The sequence below is a fragment of the Egretta garzetta genome, unplaced genomic scaffold, assembly GCF_000687185.1.
Source record: "Egretta garzetta isolate BGI_Z169 unplaced genomic scaffold, ASM68718v1 scaffold113, whole genome shotgun sequence".
In the NCBI taxonomy this organism is placed as follows: domain Eukaryota; kingdom Metazoa; phylum Chordata; class Aves; order Pelecaniformes; family Ardeidae; genus Egretta; species Egretta garzetta.
The window spans coordinates 606,929-630,819 of NW_009259115.1; the positions used below are offsets into that span (position 1 = coordinate 606,929).

Here is a 23,891-nt window from a genome sequence, read left to right on the forward strand (position 1 = left end):
CTAAAGCATGGCTTGATTTACCACCTTCGTTGTGCTACAGCATGTTATTTTGCTTTTCTAAGTGACTTTCTATTTTTGAGCTGAGAACAGGTTAGTGTGCAGTATTAGTCCTTGTCCATTTGAACACAATGATGACTTTTTATCTCAACTGTTCATGGTTAGCATTAATCACTGATTTTTAGGTTGAATGCAATTTGTGGAAAGGTGAGGCACCTTGCCCACCTTCTTTCCTCTGATCTACACCTCTTTCATTAAATTATCCAGAATTTATTGGAACAACTTTGCATTTGCCCTGTTTCCATTTTACTGCTTTTGCTTAGAATTGGTGTCTCTTTGGCTGGAATGAATAGTGAGGAGGATTTCCATTGCTGTGTCACCTTACTGCGAAGGGAATGAGAGCATAAACGTGTGCTCTTCCCTGCTTGCGAAGAGGCTGAGCCTGGACAAGGAATCCCAAGGAACACGCTGCAGGGAGCTCAAGCCACGCGATAGAATCCTCACTCAACCTGGGGTTCATAATTTATTTTAGAGGGCTAGGAAATGCCCTGAGAGTGGTGTCTTTTATCAGCCAGGAGTGCACATGGGTAAGCTTACTCTGTGTCACGTGAAAATGAGCTTTCCTGAGGTATGGAATTCTGTGCAAAAGGGTTTTCTCTACATGTTAGACAAAGCCAGTGCTGATACAGTCTTTTCTGTTTATGTGACTTGCTTTATGAAAGCCGCACTTAGAGCTTTTCCTCCTAAATTGCAAGCACTGAAGTTGCTGATGGAGAAAATGTGCATCATGGAAGAAGCAGAGGAAAATTAGTAACTTGCAGGAGAAAGCATATCTAAAAATGTTGGCAATTATATTTACCTCTTTCTGTGTCTTAAATAGTTGTGTGTTGGCAAAAGTGTTCAGTCTTTTTTCTTTTTTCCTCTAATAGGGTATGCTGCTAAAGCGAAGTGGCAAGTCATTGAATAAAGAGTGGAAGAAGAAATATGTGACGTTGTGCGACAACGGTGTGCTGACCTATCATCCTAGTTTACACGTAAGTACACCATGAGCTCTGAATGTTCAGCGACATCAGGCCCTGAAAAAACACTGTTAGCGAGTTCATCCTGATGTGGTTTTGCTGAGCCCTCTTTGGTGGAAAAACTTCTTTCTCTCTCTTCATCCCCTTCCCTCTCAAAAAGACAGTCTGAAATAAAATTCTCTGGTGCAAGTCTGAGTACGGTGTTGTGGTTTAACCCAGTAGGCAGCTAAACACCACACAGCCATTTGGTCACTCCTCCTCAGTGGGATGGGAGGGAGAATCGGAAAAAAAAAAAAACCAAACAACTTGTGGGTTGAGATAAAGACAATTTAATAGGACAGAAAAGGAAGGGAAAATAATACTAATGATAAAAGAATATACAAAACAAGCGATGTACCATGCAGTTGCTCACCACCCGCTGACCGATGCCCAGCCAGTTCCTGAGCAGCAGTCCCCTGAGCAGCGGACCCCCAACCAGTTTTTCCCCTAGTTTATATGCTGAACATTATGTCGTATGGTGTGGGATATCCCTCTGGCCAGTTGGGGTCAGCTGTCCCAGCCGTGCCCCCCTCCCAACTTCTTGTGCACCCCCAGCCTCCTCACTGGTGGGGTGGGGTGAGGAGCAGAAGAGGTCTTGTCTCTGTGTAAGCGCTGCTCAGTGGTAATGAAAACATCTCTGTGTTATAAACATTATTCTCATCCTGAATCCAAACCACAGTGTTACATCAGCAACTATGAAGAAAATTAAATCTCTCCCAGACGAAACCAGGACCCCAGACGAAACCTGGACAGTACAGTCAAGTTCCTCTGAATCCCCTGGAACTGGGGTTCCCTTGCATTGGAAGAGGCAGTTGAAATGGTTTAAGCCTTTATTTTGTGCTGATGCTTTTATGGACTTGTTGTTGATCCCAGGATTAAAAAACAGAAGCATTTTGTAAGAAAAAGTGTCCTAGATATAGTAAAGAGTGAGGAAAGTTTCTCATATTTCTCAGTGTGCAGTGGTTATGGTTTATTGAGAAGTAATTCTGAGCAGCCTTTTGAAAATGTCAGAGGTATTAAAATAAGCACCATAAAACTTTTTCATGTTAAGGTGTCTATTGTTGTCTCTGCCCAAGGATCCTGTCTGTCCCTCTCGGTGTGTGTAGCACAATCCCTCGGTATGGTTTAGGGGGTAGAAGGAGCACAGTGATGTGACTCAGAACTAGCCCACCCTATCTGCCCCAGCCACACCAGCAGGAGGAAAGGTAAGATTTGTCAGAGCTCATTCCATGCCAGAGCCAATGTGGAGACTCCAGACCTTGAAACTCCCAGGGCATTCCCAGCTCCTTCGCTTGCTCTGTAGTATAGGCAATGGTAAAATACAACAAACATGGCATGACCCTCATCAAGATCTTTAGAATAGTATCTGGTGTTCTATTTTGTCATTTTACCACATATGAAAATTGGAGGGTGGCCAGCTGCAACATTTTTGGGGCCAGTTGTTTCTAAACCTCTTGGTGTCATTTTGAGCTCCTGGGCAATTTTGCATTAAGGAATGAAAATCAAGGTTTTGATCAGATGCATTTGTGTAGATATGCTCTGGGGCTTATATGCACATGGAACTGGCAGGAAACTTCTGCTTTAATGGGTGATGCCTGAGGAGCATGGCCACGCTGATGCTGTGCTTGCACCAACTTGCTGTTCCCTGTCTGCTGAATATTAGCGCTTTCTCTGGCTTGACACAAGATTTCATAGTCTCAGATCCTGCCATAATAATGCTTTGCTATAGCTTCTGGTGTTATGTCTGTGTCTCTTAAAAATTACATAATAAGTTAGATGAAAACTAGCTTCAAGGCATTACTGCTTTCCATCAGAAGTCTTGTCCCTCGGCCCTTGCGTTCTGGAGCAAGGTTTTCACTATTCCTTTTTGTGAAACTGTACAAGTCTGCCCTCCTTGGCCACTCTTCACACCTTTAAATTCAGGGAATTCTGCTGTGAAGTAGTCCCAAAATACCTGAATTATATATTGATATTGCTCACAGAAGGGAAGCAGGGATACCTCGTGCCTTTGAGGCAGCTCCCATGGTGCTCCCACATGTGTTGGCCAACTCTGGGTCATCACGCAAGGAGGAGGCAAGCCGCCATTGTCTGTGCCCAAGTCCCTTCCTTGCTTTGTAGAAGTACTCTATTGTTCTGGCTGTTGCTGTGCACGTGTTAGTTTTTCATTGCCTCTTGCAGACAATAGAGTACTTCTTCTCTGCAGGCTTCCCTGGAGCTGCTTAGTCTCCCCCAGAGTGAGAATCCATTGAGATTAGAGGTAATTACTTTGAGATTAGAGGTAAATCCATTGGAGATTAGAGAGAATCCATTTAAAGAAGAAGTAATTACTAGCCTGTAATTGTTTCCCTCTATCCCCCACCATACCCCACCACCCCAAGAAAAACCTGCACAGCTCCATATTTCCATTTGCTCAGACCTCCATGTGTAGATCAGGGACTTTTATAACATACTACTTTTCCCTTGAGTGTATGTGGGTAGGTAGTGGTGAGGGACCATGCTCAGCTCTTAGCTGACAAGAAGCTACTGGGGAGAATGTCGTATTCGTTCAGGGGCTTCTTGAGGCGCCTTTACTGAGTCCACTCTCTAGGAATGTCTGGGGTTCTGCTCATTCATGTTAAAATCTTTCTGTGACATGATTTGTATTATAAATGATGCTGGTTTTATGCCTTATTTCTATTGTCTTTAGCCTTCAAAGAGTCACTGTGCTTCTGCAGTATGTTTCCATACTGTCAATGGACTATTTATTGTCTATTAACTATTGTTAATATATCCTGCAGAGCATTCGTCATCCATCAGGCAGTAGTATGTGAGCAGCATCTTCTCTGCCCCATGCAAACCACAGCGAGAGGAAGAGGCAGGACCAGATACTTGAAGTCAACTGCACTCCCAGTACAGTTTGTATAAAACTTTGTAGGCAGGAAAGTCGAAATTTCCTCTTGGGCATTGCCAAGTGAATGGGTTTCCCCCCAAACAGGACTCTGGTAATGTGTTTCTGGTTTGGGTTTCCTAGTTTTTTGTTTTAGCTGTAACTGCTTGTTGCTTTTTTCACAGCAAGCCAAAGAAACTGCTGAATTTTTAATACTGTGCTTGCATTGCTGTTTGGGATAATTTCTTAAATTGTTTTGAAAATAAGGACCTCATTCCTACCAACCTTCCCATTAAATAGCATTGAAGAAAAGAACTTTTGTTAACCATCTGAAGTCAGTTGCCTAACTTGTAAAAAGCCTGGTTCTCATCTGACCTCTTAGTTGGATTTGCATTATCACAAATAGGCAGGTCATTTTGGTTATATAAAATTTTGCAGTTGTAATTCTGTGAAGCAAAAGGTGGCCTGGCCTCTGCTGGTGGCAGAAGAAGTAAATTTATAAGATAATTCGGTCTTTCAGGCTGTGGTTTGAGTCAGAATATAACACCTGCATTGGAAGAACCTATTATAATATTTAATGGCTCATAGTGAGCCCTGTATTAAATATTGCTTGAGATTTGGCCAGAAGTGGATCAGTTGTCTCTGTCAGATGCATTCAGTGGCGGCTCAGGCATGAAGGCAGTGTTTTTAATCTGGAGAATGTGTCCATATTGCAGAAATCAGTACTGTCATCCTCCTTGAAAGGATTGGCTACAAAATGAAAGGTTTTTGGGTGGGGAGTGAAAAATCAAATTAGTACCTTTCTTACAGAGGAGGTGTCCCTGGAAGGGTCAGGCCTGTTTGGCAGGGTAGAGTGTTGAAATGACTGCTGTATTGTGCCAGCTAAATGAGCAACTACTAATGCCACCAGGTTGACGTTTGACACAATAGCTAAATTCATTTTCTTTTTGAGAAAGTGGGGGGAGAGAAAAATGGGGAAAGAAAAATATATGTACATAAGCACCCTACTGTTTTCTGACTTGGTCATGTCAGGTTTTTTTCAACAGCCTCAAACCTTCCCCTCCCTTGGGATGCTGAGGAGCTATGCCAATAGAAAATGGTGGGGATAATGAGAGAGAACTTTGACCTGCAGGCTTCAAAGTTCACCATAGCTACCTATTCATCTTACACTTCTGGAGTACAGCCGTTGAGTGGATGACTAAAATTCTGGCTGACAAATTCGGTGTCAGCCTCCCCAAAGGGACCCAGGGGAATTTGTCTAGGCATCTCTTGGCTTTTAATGGCAGAATGCCATGTGCAAGGGCTCCCGGAAATGTATTCACCAGGATACCTGCTGGGCGGTGTTACATTCCGCTTCTTTATCTAATCCTTATCCCGATGAATAGCTGATGATGTTTCACTGCTGTCTGTCTTCCAGAGGGTTGCCATCATGCCACAGGTCAGTAGATGACAAAGCTTTAGCTGCGGATGTCCATTTTCTGTTCTTGTGTCCCCATCATCATCACTGCCCCTTATTTATGAAAAGAAAAAACCAAACCCCTAAGAACAGCTTTTTTTATGGAAGGGTTTTTTTTCCTGCTTTTATATTTAATCTGTTCTAGGTTTGCTTTCAAATAAAAGCACAGTACTGTGACACCTTAAGGGGGAAGAATAGCTTCTTAAATACAAAAGAAGGTCTGGTGCCCATCACGTAAAAGCCCATGTAGGATACACATGGTATGTAAATCCCATATGCCTACACAGCAAGGCTGCTTTTTCCTTGCTGAGGTCTGTATTGCAGTAATGCCGCTCCTTAACCTTGCTCTGACCTTATTTATAAAAGAAAAAACCAAACCCCTAAGAACAGCTTTTTTTATGGAAGGGTTTTTTTCCTGCTTTTATATTTAATCTGTTCTAGGTTTGCTTTCAAATAAAAGCACAGTACTGTGACACCTTAAGGGGGAAGAATAGCTTCTTAAATACAAAAGAAGGTCTGGTGCCCATCACGTAAAAGCCCATGTAGGATACACATGGTATGTAAATCCCATATGCCTACACAGCAAGGCTGCTTTTTCCTTGCTGAGGTCTGTATTGCAGTAATGCCGCTCCTTAACCTTGCTCTGATCCTCACTGACCTAGTTTGATAACCTGCGCTGAGGTGTGTAGTGATTGGGGGCGGGGGGAGAACATATCCTTTATCTCCTTGAGAAGTGTGTGGATTCACCCGGTCTGCTCAATTCATCTGATAGTAGCCACAGGTTCAAAACTCTTCCTTAAAAATAGTGTTGGCTGGGTGAGCAGCTGATGTGAGCTCGCTCAAAGGGAGCATTAGCAGTGTTGCTATCCTCAAATACACTGCACATAGTTTTTTAAAAAAAGCGAAATTCCAGCCTGGTAAGGAGTCGTATCCAACACTAGGCTGAACTTCGCGCAAGAGCTTCGATAATATGTTATACAGACACATCTTCTCAGAAGATGATTACAGAACAGACCGAACTCATGGGCCTGTAAAATCCTTTGAGACTTGGGGTGGGGACTGGGCTTTCAGTTGAGCTTTCTTTGCTTGGCTGTTTCCTCTAGAAAAAGCAGACCTGGTGAGAAATAGGAGGCTACTGAAAATGTTCTCTACATTGGTATCTGGAAGTGTTGCAGATCCATGCTCTCAGGCCCAGTAACATGCAGCGTTTTTCTTAGAGCTGCAGTTGAAATTTCTGACCATTATCAGTTCTTATGATTTTCCTGAACAATTTGAAAATGGCAAGTGTGCTCGCAAATACAGTATTCAGTCTCTCCTCATTTTTAAGAGAATGCCATGCTAGCTGAGCTGCGTGGTGTAGTTGAGCGTGGCCTGTTGGCCGTGGGGCTGTCTGGCGGCGGCGCTGGGTGTTGGGCTGTCTGGCGGCGGCGCTGGATGTTGGCCTGTCGGCCATGGGGCTGTCTGGCAGCTGTGCTGAGTGTTGGCCTGTTGGCCTTGGGGCTGTCTGGCGGCGGTGCTGAGTGTTGGCCTGGTGGCCACGGGGCCATCTGGCAGTGGCGCTGGGTGTTGCCTTACCAAGGGAGCAGAGCTCGCCTTCGTGGTTATGAATAATCGCCTACAGACATCGTCTCGGTTCAGCCTTATATTTAGGGTCGCATTACCTCAGGCTGTTTAATAGCTCCAAAGTGTGTTGTTTGTGTTGCTTTAATAGAAATATTCATGCCCTTATATATTTCTAAAATACCATCGTATATGTCCTTTCTTTTTTTTCCTGTTTTTGCTTCAAAGGAATGTAAAGCTGGATATTGGCTGGCTCTGAGAGCCCTTCTAGCTGGCCTTTCCTACGAACAACTAATCCTCAAATCGGGTTTCGGTAAATACATATTTGAACTGACAAAAGGATATGCATATGTTGCTTTTCACATAAGATGTAGCTCTGCTTCCTGAAAGAGTAGTGATCAAAGCAAATCCTACAAAGCAAAAAAAGAGGATATAGTTTGGCTGGTGATGAAAATAAATCTGTCTGCAGCATGTGTAAGTTTTTATTATAGTTATCGCATCCATTAATATGCCTAAAACATTGGTTAATATAGAAAAAATGAATGATAGGAACAGTTATAAAATATGTGTATAGTAATTGCTTATTACAGTTGGTGAGTTGATGCCGTATTTTTTCCACTCACCACAACTGTCGCTCCCTGGAAGCCTTTTCATGACAGCCATGTTCAGACCAGTATTCTCCTTTCTAACGTTATTGACTTCAATTTCCGAGAGCTTTCCTTTCTTAATTCTAGCATGTTTCACTGTGAATTTACATTGCTTCTAACGGTAGCTAGAGGATAACTGACTTCTATGGGAAAAATAAGTGTTAATCATGCTGCTGTAACTTTTTTTGGTAAAGATACCAAACAAAACATATAACCAACAATGTTTTAAAAGCAAAAGAGGCTTTTATAAAGTGGTATAGCTGTAGAGATCACTCATTTACTTTATCACTTCCTGGAAAACTTACTATGTTACAGATGTAATGGAGTGAAGATCAGTTTGGGAGAAAAACTTAAAACTGGATGGGGAAAACAGAAGCTAAAATGTGCTTGTAGTTCTTAAGTGAGACCTATCATTTGGGGATAGTTGTCAAGGCAAATTATTTTCCACCCCCCTGGCTTTGTGGCTTTTTAAACTAGAAATGATCTTGCCTGAAAGTGCCATTGCACCTGCCCTGCTCAGTGAAAAATCAGACTGTAGTTGATGACGATCAGCAAGCCACCCTGTGAAATACTCCTTAAATATGTAATCCCAGTTGATGGGGAAGGAGAGGGAGACTGATTATTCACCGTTAACTTCTTACAATCACTTCTGTGACTTGTTACAGATGCTCACAGGCCACCAAATGCACAAACAAGGTGAATGTGAAGCATTTTTAGTTTCAAGTCCATTGATTTCAGGGGGCATGACAAGATTTGTTGCGTCATTAGCGTAGGATATTGTAGCAAACACAATGCTGCTGTTGCAGAGCTGTGCAAACTTGCAGTATGTAGTAAGGAGCAGAAAACACACGTCTCAGTGTCGTGTCTACTGTCCAGAAAGGCAGGGGAAATTTTGCTATCAGAATGAGTTGCAATTTAAATGGCAAAACCCAAGCTATTAATTAATCCCAGAGTTTTATAAAATTTGAGCTTCTTGTCCAGCAGAGCTAACTGCTGTGGATATAAATGCTTCATAAATTACTCAGGATGGTAAAACTCTGATTTGTCTTTTACAGCAGTTCTTGTTACAAAGTCTGAATGAGAAGTGAAGTGCAGACAGAAGAATTTTCTTAAAATGTTATGAGAATGAGTGATCCATTTAAAAAGCCTCAACATTTTGTGAAACTGCTTTTGTGTTGAAAGTGTTGCCCTAACTTCCTCCCCCACCCCTGCAACACTGATTGAACTGATAAACACCATTGTGTAGATGTAGTCAGTGCTTTTTATTACTGAAATCTTAATGTTCTTGATTCCCAATGTGACTAAAACCAATTCAAGATGACCTTCTTTTTGTTGGGACAGAGTGCTTTAGGGTGATCAGTGTTTTCCAGAATGCATTTTCATTCCTATGTTCTCTTCAGAAAATAACGTTTCATTGCTTTTCTTAAGATTAACTATGTATTATGAAGCCGAATGATATTATGCCTGTATTTATATGCGAGAGGGGAGGATGGCTAATTTAACAGGAACATTTGATGAATATATTCCACTGTGGCTCATAACCTGATGGTAGGTTTGTTGCTCAGGTCCTTTCTGGGAAGGGGGGGAAGAGGAGTTGGAGACTTTTGTTTCTTCTTAGGTGTGCCCGTGGCCCCAAATGGAAACCAATCAAGGAGCGATTTATGTTCATTAAGTGCTTGTCAAAACTGAAAAATTTTCTAATCAACAGCAATCTAGCTGAGGCCCCTCAATGGCTGGGAGTGTCGCCTCCGCAGTATCGGCTATTTGCCTGTTACAACTCTAGGCTAGAAATCCGCTGATGATTACATTAGGCTAAGCTGCGAAGTAAATGAACCATGTCTTATTTAGGTGCAACTAGCTTCAGTGTAGTCCTGCCCCGCAGGGCACTTTATAGCGTTTTATGGCTTTAAAATTAGTGTAGCTTCCCATTTGCTGCAGGGTGCTGCATGTTATGCCTTTGAACTCAATAAGCAAAGGGAAGGGGGCCTTTTGTTCCACACACACCCCCCACCCTTTTCTTCTTTTTGCAGTTTAGCAATTTTGTTTTGCATCTTTTCCAGACGGCATTTTGCAATAAAAATGTCTGACTGCCACGTACAGGCACAAAAGTCAGGCTCCATCCATTTACCAGTCTGTTGGGGGTTTGGGGATTTTGGTCTGGTTTGGGGGAAGGGGATTGGGTTTTGTTTTTCGGAAGCAGTTGTTGCTGAGGATGAACAATAGGTTTTGTGGGTCCAATAGGTCAGCTCACGAAATTGGAATTGTTTCAAAAAATACACCACCCACAGTCTTTAAAATGTCATGCAGAGGTGCAACTATAAACTTTCTTTTCCGTAGTCATTTTTATTTTGCCTCAGATCAGGAAACACTGTGTCAACCTCAGTAAGCTAAGCCCTAGGAGCATTTTGTCCGATTGAACAGTGGGGAAAAACTAGCATGCAATGAAGGTGTTTTTCTCAGAAGCGCAGTGTAAACCAGGGATATATCTGGGAAGGATCCCAGGCTTGAACCAGTTCCTAGCATTGGAAAAATAGGCGGCTTCTGAGATATTTTAATAGCTCAAAATAAGAAAAAAGTGTGACATTAGTACGTGTGTTCCATTAAAGACATGGAAAGACATTGTTCCCTAAGAGTCTATCGTGTTTGGTATGTAGCGTGTTGGGCAGGTATGTGGTGGAAGAAGTGCGTGGGGAGGCTCTCCAGGAGATATGACTTCTTTTTTTTTTTTTTTTTAATAATATACATTAATGTTATGGCACATGACAATCCTGAGATGAAGGGCTTTGAAGCAGGCTTTCAGTCCCATTCACAGAGTGCCACGATGTAAAAAAACGTAACTTCAGTGAAGGGGATTTCTGTGCAAGGTAGCTCTATCCACAGTCCAACTGAGCCCAGCCACAGGAGGCCCTAATTGTTGTCTTCTACAGCTTGGTCCTTCTCTCTTCTTGGTGAGGTTTCTTGGCCAAGATGACTAGGTTGCAGCATTAGCCTTTTCGCTGCAATCCCAGGGCAGACATACAGTCCAAAGCAGTTCAATCAGAAAGAATCCAACTCTGTCTTCTGTTTCTGCAGGAGCAGAACTGAACTTGCTCGCGTGGGCAGGCTGCCAGAACCTGCCTGCTCGGGTGCTTCCGTGCAGTGCAAACCTGGCTGAGTAAAATGGTTCAGCTTCTTCATGGGCTTGTTCTCCATTACCTTAGAAATTATTTTGCAATTGTGCAAATGAAGAGAAAATACCTACCTTAAAGACAGAGGGATTTGCATGCAGGCAGCTATACAGAAAAGTGTGGCAAATTTAGCTCTCATGGTATTAACTGATAAATACTATATTTAGTATCTCAGCATTCATACACATTTTCTTGCTTAATACACTGATAATGGAATACTGTGGTTTTGAAATACAACCTAGGTAGTAGAAAGGCATTTGTGTGTGTGTGTGACAAGGGTGACAGTCCTTTGTATTAGAGACATTTGAAAATCCTCAAACTCTAATGTTTTTGATATCCGCAGTGTTACAGACCTAACATGAGCCACGTCTTTAACTTAAAGAATTGTTCTAGGCGGAAACCATACTGCCACGCTCTGTGGTCCTTCAGTGAAGTATTTGAGATATCTGTGGTAGACTTGGGTGGTGTGAGTTTGAGTTACGCCTTCATGGAAGCAGCAACTAGCACTTCCTTCTGCCTTTCCGTTGATCTCATCTGTATGTCCTTCCCCCCCTGGAAAAGGGCCCAAGTAGGCAGCAGCAGCACTAAGCGTGGCTGTGGAAGAAGAAATGTTTGCCTGTTGTCTTCAGTCTTCTTGGCTGGGAGAATGTAGGCAGCTTGCTGGAAGCATTACCTAAGTCTGGGTTCAGTTTGTGGCCCTTGGTCTTCTCTGGCAAATGGAAGCCATTGCAATGTACAGTAGCAAGTTTAACCACCACTGGTATTTGAAAACAAAGGGTCCCCCCAAAATAGCAATGTTTCTTTTTGGTAGGTCTGTTTAGAAAACATCATCATACCCATTTGCTCAATTTGCATGTCTGAAAGGCTTCTGTTCAGTTAATTGGTTAAATTAATTTCTGCTGTTGTAAACTGAGAGCCGTATTAAGAGCAGAACTAAAGTAATTTTACTTTACATTATTATGTGTCATGGCACATCGTTTATTTCTTACTCAAGGCAATTCATTTTGTGGTGCTGTCAAATAATATTTTGTGTCATCTTCAGTCAATGTAGCTTTTACGATTTTCGCTGATATTTTAACAGTTTATTTAGTCCTCTAGATAATGGTCAATGGCCTTGAGTAGTCAAATTAACACCTCAGCAGCACTATATTTGAGCAAACCGCTAATGGTAACCTCAGGATGAAAAGCAATGAGAATCAATATAGCGAGCGTATTTTTAGGGATTATTGATTGATTGATGCGTTCTGGCCTTAACTTGAAGAAGCCAGCATTGCCCCACAGCTGACTAAGATTAAGTTGCCAGTTACTGATAACTGCAGGCCATTACCTGCATAGTATTTCACAAGGTTGGAGATTAGATGGAGACCTTTTATAGTCCTTAGCTGAAGAAACCGCAGCATTCACAGGGCCTGTAATGCCTACCTGGCTGCAGAAAAACGCTGCGCTCTTCTCCAGTTCGTACCAGCCGTTGCCGTGAGAATTGGAGATGATGTTGATTTGATTCAGGGCTGCCTGTTGTTCCTGTAGGGATCTATTTGGGACAACTGAGGCACTAATGGCTTATCTCCCCCCCGCCTCTGACAGCAGCTCTGCAGAAGGTGGGAGCCATGTTAAGCTGTGCTGCTGTCAGCAAGCTGAGAGCTGTGGGTCTCCCCGCCACAACTCTCAATTGCTAGCAGGTTTCTCTCATTGCACCTCATTTGCATCTGGGACATCAATTAGCATGTTTGTTGAGGCTAATTGAATGAAACTCAATCATAGCTCTTAATTGCTTGACTATGTGAAAAGAAATCACATTAATGCAGCTAATTAAGTGTATGGCAATAGATGCAACATAATTAGGAGCGAAATGTAAAAAACAAGCGATGGCGAAGGTGCAAGCACAGGGGTGCAGGGGACTGGGGCGCTGGCTTCTCCTGTTATCCACACGTTTGGGGAGGGTTCCCTTTCCTTTGCTGCCTGCTTTTTTTTTTTTCTCCTACATTGCTGAATGATGAACATGGACAAGTTGAGAAGAAAAATGCAAATGGATTTGCAATTACTACTTTTTCAAGCTGTTGAGGGGCAGAAGATGGCACTTCTGGGGTGGCCCGCTGTTGAGTGGGCTCTAGGGACTTGTTAAGTGCTGTTTAAAAGTACTTGGCTTTGAATTACCCTCATGCCTTGTTAAAGGGTTTTTTCCCCTTTTTTCTCGGATCAGCATTTTCTACAACTAACGTCTAGGGGAGTTATATCTGTAACATTTGCATATCAAAATCAGGCTTGCTGTCTTCTCTTTAACACAGCATATTCCAGATGACAGCAAGACCCTCATCTGTTCTAATCCGATCAAACCCTCCATTGCGCTTCTGAAGCCGCGACATTAGTTTGTAGTTTTAACTTTTATTCCCCAAGTGCAGATCTGAAGGAGCACACGTGGGGGTGGATGCTCCGTCGACTGGAAGCTTGGTGCTTGCCTCTCCTCCTTGGGGAAATGCAGAGATTATTGCTATGCATCTTGCACACAATGAAAGAGTCTTTATTATTTACATTTGATATATCCCTATAAATATTTAAGCTGACATTAATACCTATGTGGCATCTGTTGTGTTTGGGCACTTTTGTATAATAACGGTATGGCTACAGCGCATTTATTTCCTGTTTGCCAACGTTCAGTTACTCTCTCAAATGGTTTATAGCTCACCTAAGCCCGGTTTACTCTCAATTAAAAGGGCTTTAATAATGCCCTGTCACATCTCACAAGTTGGCAGGGTAGCAGGGAAATCGTACACACTATTCATCTGACAAATTTGGAATAAACCCTTCCTTCTCAAATTTAAATGGCATACACTGGTGGTTGTACGTTAAATAAAACGTTTCTATTAAAAAGAGTACATGCTGAGGTTTAGTCACTATCTGATTAAGCCTCATTTTAGAGCCCATAAGCAATAAATGCTCAATTATGTTCTGCTTATTGTATTTTAATTTGTGAAGAACTGACACTGAACAGGAAAGTTACGCCAACTTGATAATTTATGGATGAAACAGTTTTGTTCGTTTCTATCTTAACACCTAGTGAATGTATTTTTATTAATGGATTGCCTTTGTTTCTTTTGGCAGCACAGCTCCTCTGTGTCCTCTCCCCGTAAATTGTTCAGACCCCCCCTTTTTCCTGTTAATAATTCTCAAACAGCTGAGGGGGAAGAAAAAAAAAAAAAAGCGGGTGTGAGGGTTTATTTTTCTGGCTCTCCTTCACAGCTCCTCTGTGTCCTCTCCCCGTAAATTGTTCAGACCCCCCCTTTTTCCTGTAAATAATTCTCAAACAGCTGAGGGGGAAAAAAAAAAAAAAGCTGGTGTGATGGCTTAGTTTGTGGGTTTTATCACAGATTAACGTTAGCTGTGAAGAAATGAATGCTGGTCTGGTAGTCGATTTTTGATGTGTGTTTTTGTGGAATTTTGATGTGTTTTCAGTGGAATATATAATTTGCATTGTAAAAACTGTCAAAAGCAGAAGGATTTTTATGATGGAGCTGATTGTTCCCTGTATTGTGGCAGCAGTGATGTAGACCTCGGGTATGCTTTTAGTCCATTTGGGTATTTGCTTGTAAAATTGATGTGCTGGTAGTGTACTGCAGGTTTGGAACTGACCTAATTAATATTGGTAGTCTTTCATATAACACCTTGTAATCTGGCTAAATATTGCCTTGGCCACTGGGACAACTGGGACTTAGTCTTTGCTGGCAAGTCTTTGCTCGTGCAGACGGCTGCAGCATCACCCAGGCCTCTGTAAATTGATCAAGTTCTGTCTGAAAAGGAATTAGATTTTTTTGCCCCGGCTGCTCCACACAGAAGATTGCTCAAGAATACCATTCCCTTGGTTTCCAGCTCAACTCAAGAGCTTAAGCCCAGATCTTTTCCCAATCTTTAGTTCAAATTGCTGTTTTCCTCTTGGGGTGCATAAACCCAAGTGTATTTTTGTGCAATCCTCATACCACTTTCCACCCTTGATTTAGCTATGTTGTCCGACCACTTATGGCTTCTCAGAAGATACAGTCTCTTTGTTTCTTCTAGTGTCCTCATAGTTTTTCCAGATTCAGTTATTTTTTCTGGGATGCAAGAAACCTCAACCATATCTACCAGGAGATGAAAACTTTGGTGTCTTCTGTACTGGCTTTAACATTAACCATCTCTACTCTTTTGATGTATCCGAGTATTGCAGCCTCAGTGGCCGTCTCACCTCAATGAATTGTCATTTTTCTCCTGATAAAGGCACCTGTGTCCATTTGCTTTTCTGTTTTCATCTGAAGCAGCCCACGGATAATTTAGGGAATGCCTTTGAAGCTGGAAAGCAGAATCTCAAGAGCCTGTTCCTCCAGAAGCCTTTTCCCGTTTGAAGATCTTTCTCATGGATTTCTTGGGAAGCGGTGGCTTGGCTCCAGTTAGTTGACCGCTGTCTTTCCACAGCTGACTGGGTTCACTCATTTCAGCTTTGTGGGCTTTCCAAAAAAGAATTAGAAAAAGCCTTTTCCACTTCTGGCTTCCAACTTTTGGTGTGTTTAATCTAATCAGACACAATTTGCATATTTTTTTCCCTTCTATGATTTTTTTAATGTGTGGAGAAAGGATGATATTCTAAGGAAACAACGCTGTAATTGCAAAAACCTTACCAGTCAGTGAGTGCTCTTTCATAACTTTTGTGCCTGCCAACCAATTTTCGGTCAAGTTTGAGGGAGAAAGAGATGCATAAAACGTTGGCAGAGAGGAGATGCAAGTAAGCGTGCTCATGAGGGACAGTCAGCCATGTCTTCTCCTTCTCTTTGGGACCTGCTAGCTGGTGAACTCCTACATGTGGCTCAGAATCAGCAACATTGTGAGCTTAGGATGTATTAGAAAGCTCAAGATTTTCAGGGATATTTGTAGTGAGATGTGTGGAAGGGATTATCAAGATGTCCTGGTTTTGGCTGGGATAGAGTTAATTTTCTTTCTAGTAGCTGGCACAGTGCTGTGTTCTGGATGAGAGGAATGTTGATAACACGCTGATGTTTTAGTTGTTGCTAAGTCGTGCCTAGATTAGTCAAGGACTTTTCAGCTTCCCCTGCTCTGCCAGGTGTACAAGGAGCTGGGAGGGGGCACAGCCAGGACAGCTGACCCCAACTGGCCAAAGGGCTATTCCAGACCATAGGATGTCATGCTCAGGGGAAGTTGGCCAGGGAAGAGCGATCGCTGCTCAGGACGGGCTGGCCATCGGTCAGTAGATGGTAAGCAATTGCACTGAGCATCACTTGTTTTGTATGTTCTGTATATTCTATTACTATTATTACTTTTTTATCCTCTGCTGTTTTACTGAACTGTCTTTATCTCAAGCCACGGGTTTTATCTTTTTTTCCGATTCTGTCCCCTATCCCACTGAGGGAGGTGGGGAGTGAGTGAGCAGCTGTGTGGTCTCCAGCTGCCTGCTGGGTTAAACCACAACACAAGAAAATGGAAGGAAGGCTAAAACCATGGTGGGTGCTGGCAAATGATGTAGGACAAAAGTCTTATGAAACCAGTTTTCATTAGATCTGTTGCTTACAGAACTACCTATTTGATACTGGGTTGGGGATTTTTTTTTCCCTCTTACCAGGACTATATGCAGAACGTTCACGGGAAAGAAATAGACTTGCTGAGAACCACTGTGAAAGTCCCCGGGAAGAGGCCACCCCGAGCTACGTCAGCTTGTGCACCCATTTCCAGTCCCAAAACAAATGGCCTCTCCAAGGACATGAGCAGTTTACACATCTCGCCGAATTCAGGTAAGATAATACCATGCTAGGGAAAAAAAGGGAAGGATTGCATTTCCAAGTGCCTGTAGGCTATTGTCATGTACTACTGGGATGGAGATAATACCTAGTAATAATTTACAAATCTAAATAACCACTGACGTGTAACTTTTTAAGGCCTGACTGCTAATCTGTCTTCCATGAGAGATTCTAAGTTTGAGTAACCTTCAGGATCTGTCTTTTTCTACCTGTTACCTTATACTTGCCAAAACCCTACATAATTTCACAGAAATTAACATTTGTGAATAATTTGTGCTGTCTTATGATGGATCTGTTAGGTCTAATATTTTGGAAAAATGGGAGATTTTTGAAAGGGCTTTTTGTGGCTTCCTGGTGGGATCCACAGCACTTCTTTCCACCTTTAGAAGGATGCATAATATTGGACTTCCCAACAGCAAGATTCTTCTGTAGAAAGCTATTTTAGTTCATTTATGGAAGTAGTTTATAGCTCCTTGTGAGCTCTAAACAAAGAAGTTTATTGTTTGCTGAAGTGCTTGTCCATACAGCTAAGTGGATTTAAAAAATTGCATTAAGGAAAAACATTTAAGACTATTTATCTTGTAAAATGCACAGCTTATACAAAACTCGTAATGGTATAGCATTAGTATGGAAGTTATGTCAGCATGTTTGGGGATGACATCCATAAAGTGCCAAGTGCCTTTTGCATTTGATTAACATAGATACCTCCATCGTGTACTGACAAAACTATCCAAACATACTTTAGTCCTTGTGTAATAAGCACTACACAGGTAGGATGAGCAACTGCAGGAGGGAACTTGGTCACCCTGCTATTGAAATGTCTTCTCTTGGACAGCAATAGTTATCTTGGGCTTCAAGTCAAGATGCAATTCCCTGCGTTTTTGCAATGCTCATTCCTCTGTATTAGGGGAAGAGGGAGAAGGATTTTCCTTCTAACTGTGGATGCTGTTTGTTGAGATGAATGTTTAAAAAAGGAAAAGAAAAAAAAAGCAGCCTTGTGGCTTTACAGTGGTGCCACTGAGCAGACATCCCTGGAGATCTTGTGTGGCATGTTATATTAGCTGGGGACTTGAAATGTCTGAAGCCGTGATTTCCTCAGACTCTTTCAAGTTGTAACCTACCCCTTGAGAGGCACAGAGCTGGCATTGTCACTGGAAGAGTTCAGAGGAGAAAATTATTCATGGTTGGTTTGTTTTTTCCATTTTGCTGTTTAATTTAGATGATGGGGGGTGGGTGTTTTTCAACATATTCTGTAATTTAGGGAAGAAAAGTTCTGGACTGAGTCAATAAACCAGCAATAAGACTTATAAATAAGAGATTTCTGCTTTTAAGACACTTGAACACAGACAAAAATTACTCAGTTGCTCTAGAGAAGTACATTTCAGAAAACTTATTCAGAGATGCACACTAATATAGAGCTTATAACATGGAATTTACATGTTGTGGCATGTGCCTTAGATCGCCAGGTCAGAGGGAAACAGCTTGTCCGTGACTTTAGTGAAATGTGCAACATTCATTTTGTTTCAGAACTCTCTACACATACGATGCTTTCTTTACATGAAACTGTAGTGTAGACAGCTCTCTGGCAGCGGTGGTAGCCACTGTGTAATATCCTGGCTACCCTGAGGTTTTATCGCACAGCGATTGCTTTAGAAGAGAAGAGTTAATTATGCTAGAAGGCATAAATGCTGGAAAGCAGCTCTGCTTTTAGATGGCGTTTTTCAAATAACATGGCAGTAATAGTTGGAGCTTCTGTCCTCTCTCTTGCCTTCTATATCATCATGCCTAAATATACTGAAAGACTTTTCTGTTGTTGATGTCTGGTTACCACAGCTCAAGAGATCTATTGTGGTTAAGTCTTAAAATAATTAATGTCCTCCTATTGTATGATAGAGTTGTATCCAAAGGAAGCTGAACCTGATTCTCTTATCATAACCCACTCAAATACCTTCGTTTCTCCTCTCGTGCAGCGGGATGCTACGCTGATCCTCCTTTCATTTTTATCAAGTTCTTGTACTGCTTATCTTTGCATCGCACTCATCCCGTAGATAAAGCAAGCATTGTCTTAGTTATATTACCCCTATAGCTGGCTGGAAGCATAACAGTTTTGAAGCATCTTTACAACTTGCTGGGGGAGCAGGTGAAGACAGGCTGGACTGAACAGCTTTACGCTCTACACTGCAACCAGCCAGCCTGTTCATGCCTTGCTACCTGCTGTCCCATGCCCATGTTGGGGTCAGAGGATATAAAAGGGGGATATCTAAAGTTTTGGTGTGAGAGGAGGGTCAGCGAAGATGCACACATCTCTGTAAGTTGTGTCTCATTAGTTCAGCTGCATATGCAGTGAGTCGTTTCAGACCTGCTATAGTATTTTCCCTTGCAGCTGTTGCCTCTGAAATTTGGTTTGGTACATTCAGTGTATTATCAGCCATGGAATCTCTTCTTTGGGGTTTTTATTTGCAGAATTTGTTTCCTCTGAAGAAGCTGCTTTCACTGAATTTTACTTAAAGGCCACATCTGAGGTCTGTCTGGTTGTTGCATTAGTGGACAGAATGACCAGCAGCAGCAGGACAGAAGAGCTTTTTTAGAAAGCTGATTGATCCAAGCAGTGGTTACTCAGTTCAAAACAGACAAAAGAAGGTATTGCTAATCAATAAAGCATTATTTAAAAAAAAAAAAAAGAAAAAAAGAAAAAAAATAGTAGTAAGACAGACTGAATCTGGGAAATAGCTGCCAGCAGCTCAGCTAAGCATCAGTCCTCATGTCACTCTCAATACTTTGTGTCCAGGTAAGACTGAAGAGCTGCATTGCAGAAAGTGATTTTAAAATATTAAGGGAGAGTTAATGTTGTAAAAAAACCACTGTCACAAGCTGCTGCCTGGCTTGTTAGTCTGAACTTTCATGTGGTCAAGTATATTGACAGTGGTTTTTATGCAGAGAGTCACAGCTTCTCTGTTGGGTGGGAGCCCTGTAGGTACTCGGCACTCAGCTTCTGGGATGCTGGGAGGACTTCTGATATATCTGCAGTTATCTGTCATGCAACTAAAAACATTTGCAAATTATCCCTTGCAGTCTGTGGTGCTGTCTCGGAGCTTTTTCTCAGTTGTTAGTGCTGGCAATGTTGTGTTCATCTCGAGCAATGCTTTAAAATTGATCACAGAGCTGAAATTGTCTGTATATTTTTTCATTGGGGGATTTCTGTACATGGACCTGCTGTATGGAGAAGGTTTGGACCAAGCACAGAAAGAATAAGCACTTGCTATTTTTATTTTTAGGCATACAAATACACTACATTCTCACTGCTTCACATATTACCTCTTCCCCAAAACAGTGATGTTTTCTATTCTGTGCTTTTTTCCAAGTGCACACTTGGTACCTATAGTAATGTTCTCCATGCTTAGAAGCGAGGACAGTATTTCATTTAATTCTTTGATGTGGTCAGGAACAGACTAATTTTCCTTCTGTTGTTATGTAATTGTGTACAGTTTAGTGAAAAAGCGGAGATATTAAAAGAATACTGTTGTTCAATTCAAATGTCACGTTTAAGATTGCCCCTGGAAATAGAATTCATCATCTTTGCTTATACATGGTGATAGCACGGGCCCACTAAAAGCACTTCTCAGCTGAGATTACCTATTTTCCACTAACTTGTGTGTGTAGAAATGTCTGAATTTACTTTCATTCAAACATCAAAACCAAAAAAGTCAATGCATTTTTACTGTTGAATCAGTCAAAGACTGCTTGTCTTAAATGATGTCTTCATTTGAAGACAACAATGGTCTGTTACTAAACACTGTTCAGGAGCTGCCCCTTAAGTATGGATTTTGGTGCCAACTTTGCCAATAAATATATATATTAGATGTCTATTTGATTGCTTGTAACTGATGTTTTAAATTCATTCTTTCATGAGTGCCCAACAAATAATTTTCTCTGTCTCACAGTGGAATTTCTTGTATTTTGGGTAGATGCCAGCACATCGTCTGGTCTGATAGGGAGGCAAAGGCAAAGCCTCTTGTCTATCAACTGGTGGCTTTTAAAATACATGCCGTGGGGATGCTCTCTCTGAGATTGGTACCTTCGGCACAGGTGTCAGGGATAGCATGTGGACAGACTTGGGATAGCTTGGGTCAGGGAGTAGGAGCGGTCATCTCACAAGAGACACTTTGGGGAGAGCTTTTCTCCCCCAGCTCCCGCGCGATTTCTGAAGGAATGATCATCGGTACCTTGTGTCTCTGCGAGGCAGTGCTTGCCACTAGAAGGCATAACACTCCATCATCCACAAGAGAGCACAAAACTTCATTCAACTTCTCTTCTAATCCCCACCTCAGTCTATGAGGCAATAGGGCAGCCTGAGCTTTTCCTTCTTTTTATCACCTTCCCCCTCTAAAGCCTTCATGGACCAAAGTGATGGCTTGCATCAAACACATTCAGTCTCTTTCTCCCACAACTTTAAGCCCAGTGAAGATCTTTCCCAAGGTTCTTCCTATAGCATTGCTGTGAGAAGAATAGAAAGAATTAGACTCAGTTATTTGGTAATATGATTTATAACAGCCAAGCAGTAAGTGAAATTTTTATCTATTAGAACTAATTGACGTAGATGTCACATGCAGAAGGAAAAGTTTAAAAGCATGTCACTCCTAGCATATTGAATTTAGTTGCGCTTTGTGGCACTTCTTGTCTGAACAGGACTTTTTCTGGTTTTAATGACCGTTTGATAAATACAGACATACAATAATCGTCTCTGTGACAGCTATCCTGATCTCTAAATGTGTTTACATCTGAGGCATCTGGAAGCTGATATCTCTGGGAAATAATCACCTTAACAAGAAAGGCCAAGTTTTAGTCCTTCTTGAGAGTTTCCATTGCAGGGATTTTAAAAAAAATGAAGACCTATATGAGAATTTATGAAGAAAAAAACCCAAGATGACTCCTCCCTGCTGGGTTTACACATGGGTACAAGAGCTGGGAAGAAGACTTTTCCCTTGATGCGTATAGTCATGGTAGGACAGTAACCAAACTGGAAGTGAGGCAGCAGTGGGGGAAAAGGAATATTTTCTGTACTTTGTCAGAAAACAGACAGATGAGGAGAAGGTAAGGTTGTTTCTGCTGTTGCAAACCAGGGCACCTTGCCTGGAAGAAGATTGATTTTTCTCTCCATAGAAGTTTTGCCATGACACTTTACAAGTGAAAGCAGGTCTCTGGGCTTTCTTAGGTTCTTGGAGGTACAAGTTGGGGGTTATCCTGTAAGAACTGGCATTCTGTGTGGCTGCTTCTCCCAGTCAATATGGAGGGGTGGGGGGTTGTTTTGATTTTGTTATATGAAGGCTTTATATAACAGATTTTTAACTGTGGCTTTATGAAAGGTGTTCATACTTGAATGCTAACTTGGTAGGAATCTCTGAGTTGGGGGAAATTGAAGTTTGTTCCCTTTAATCTGAAGTTATGTTACTTTTGTTGTGTCTTAAATCAAAGTTGTTGAATTATGCTTAAGTAACTTAAATTTAAATTAAATTTACATGTGAATGTCATTCTGTTGATGCATCTGTGTTGGAAGTACTTCAGAAAAGGGTAACTTGCAGACTCCTCAGTTCCAACTTCGATAGTTGGTAGCATATTGCAGCAATGTCGCAAGGGCCAGCAGTCCTGTAAATCAGCCACTGGCCGAGTCTCTGTGCCTTTTAGAACTGACTCAGTTCTTGCTGACTTTGGAGCGGGAGTGGGTCTGGGTTTCAATTACTCCCAGGTTGCTTTGGAGTTGAGCTGATGACCTGAAGGTGAACTTATTCCTGAAATCTCTCCCAGGAGTCGTGTATTTCTTCTCCTCTACAAACAACCCAAAGCCTGAGCTGCGGCAAGAGCCACTGATGTAGAAAGTTCATATCTAAAAATAGCTTATGGTGTAGAGATAAATTGTTTCCTGATTAACACTTCATTTAAATAATTTGGTGCTATTAAATTTACTTACAATAGTGACTATACAGTATGTGAAGTATCCTAAAATGTGTTAGCTATGTAGCCATCATTAAGTATGCTAAAGGTTGTTATCTGCTAACTGTATGTGACACTTCAGACATGTTATAAGAACGGCATCTTCACATTTTTATAAATGTGAGTTTTCTATCTGTTATTAATTGTGATCATCTATCAAATCAACACAGTGGTCATTAAGTGATCTTACTTTGCACTGAAGTGTTTGGACTCAGGCTGAGGTGGAATGGACTGCCTTCCAGATTTTTCTTTTAAAAAGGTAGAGAATTGATGTTTAAATTAGACCAGTACACCTTCAAAGTAAGATTTCTGACACTGTGTCTTTAGATTCTAATACCTGTCTAATAATTCTGTTCTCTAACCACTGCATTTTTTTTTTCCTTTTAAGCCTAACTTGTATCTACAGCCCTACCTGTAATGTTGGGTGGCCATTTTCCGCAATATCTGAATTAATAGCTGCTGAGTCTGGAGAGAGCCAGTACCCTCTGCATACCATACGCAGGTTGGGAAGCGTGATATAAAACTGTGGGTAGGATGCATTATGACTTCAAGTCTTGATCCAAAGTATACTGAATTCATTGATATTTTTGTAGATCATGTAATAATCTTTTTTTAATTGGAGGTTACTGTGAGGATTCAGATCAGGCTGGTGATGAATAAAAATGTGTATCAAGCCAAGAGCATAGGCAATTGCACCAGAGCCTGTAGGTCTTCAATGCCTTCGCAAATATATGCAGAACTGAGTCCTAAATGCTTGATTCTCTGAAGTCCTTACTTGTAGGTGACTGAGTTTGTGTACTGGAGCAGTGTGTGACTTGACAGTGCCATGTTTTATCTGGTGGAGTTCCCAGGAGGCCAGAGGTTGGTACTTAGCAGTTATTTGCTACTAATTTTGTAGTCTAATGTGGTACATGAAATTACTTGGCTTAACGTGAAATGTTTTCCGCGCTTCAACTTGAGCGTGAGTTTTACGGTTTTGCCACAGATCACAAAGGCAAGTTTGTGACTTACTTTTGTCATTAATCACCCAAGTCAATTTTCCATTTGGTTGGTTTTGCTGTTAGTTCAGTGATATACAGCTGTAGCAAATGAAAAGAGAAGTTGCCAGTTTGCTTGTCTTGAAGGAAAAAAAAAACCCCACAATTTTAAGTGCATCGGAGATTTCCCTTTCTTCCCACTAGAGGGGGATCCCTCAAGGTCGTTTTCTCCAGTTCCTTTGGACTAGGATTTGCCCTTTCAAGAACTAGAGAGAAATCAACTTTCACTGTTAGCATCCTATATTGGGAAAAAAGGAGCAAGGCAAATATTAGTGTTAATGAAATAAATATTTAATAAAAACACTGTGTTTGTTAAACATTGGAAAAAAATCAGTTTC

At 41.6% G+C, this 23,891-nt stretch overlaps 1 protein-coding gene across 1 annotated transcript in view; it reads left to right on the plus strand.

Annotated features, from left to right (window-relative positions):
- The window catches only part of AGAP1 (ArfGAP with GTPase domain, ankyrin repeat and PH domain 1), a 234,923-nt gene that overhangs the window by 92,886 nt on the left and 118,146 nt on the right, over nucleotides 1-23,891 (plus strand). Inside the window, exons 6-7 of the mRNA XM_035891073.1 lie at nucleotides 927-1,031; nucleotides 16,354-16,522. Of these exons, the coding sequence (XP_035746966.1) occupies nucleotides 927-1,031; nucleotides 16,354-16,522 (274 nt within the window). The remainder of the gene's footprint in view (nucleotides 1-926; nucleotides 1,032-16,353; nucleotides 16,523-23,891) is intronic.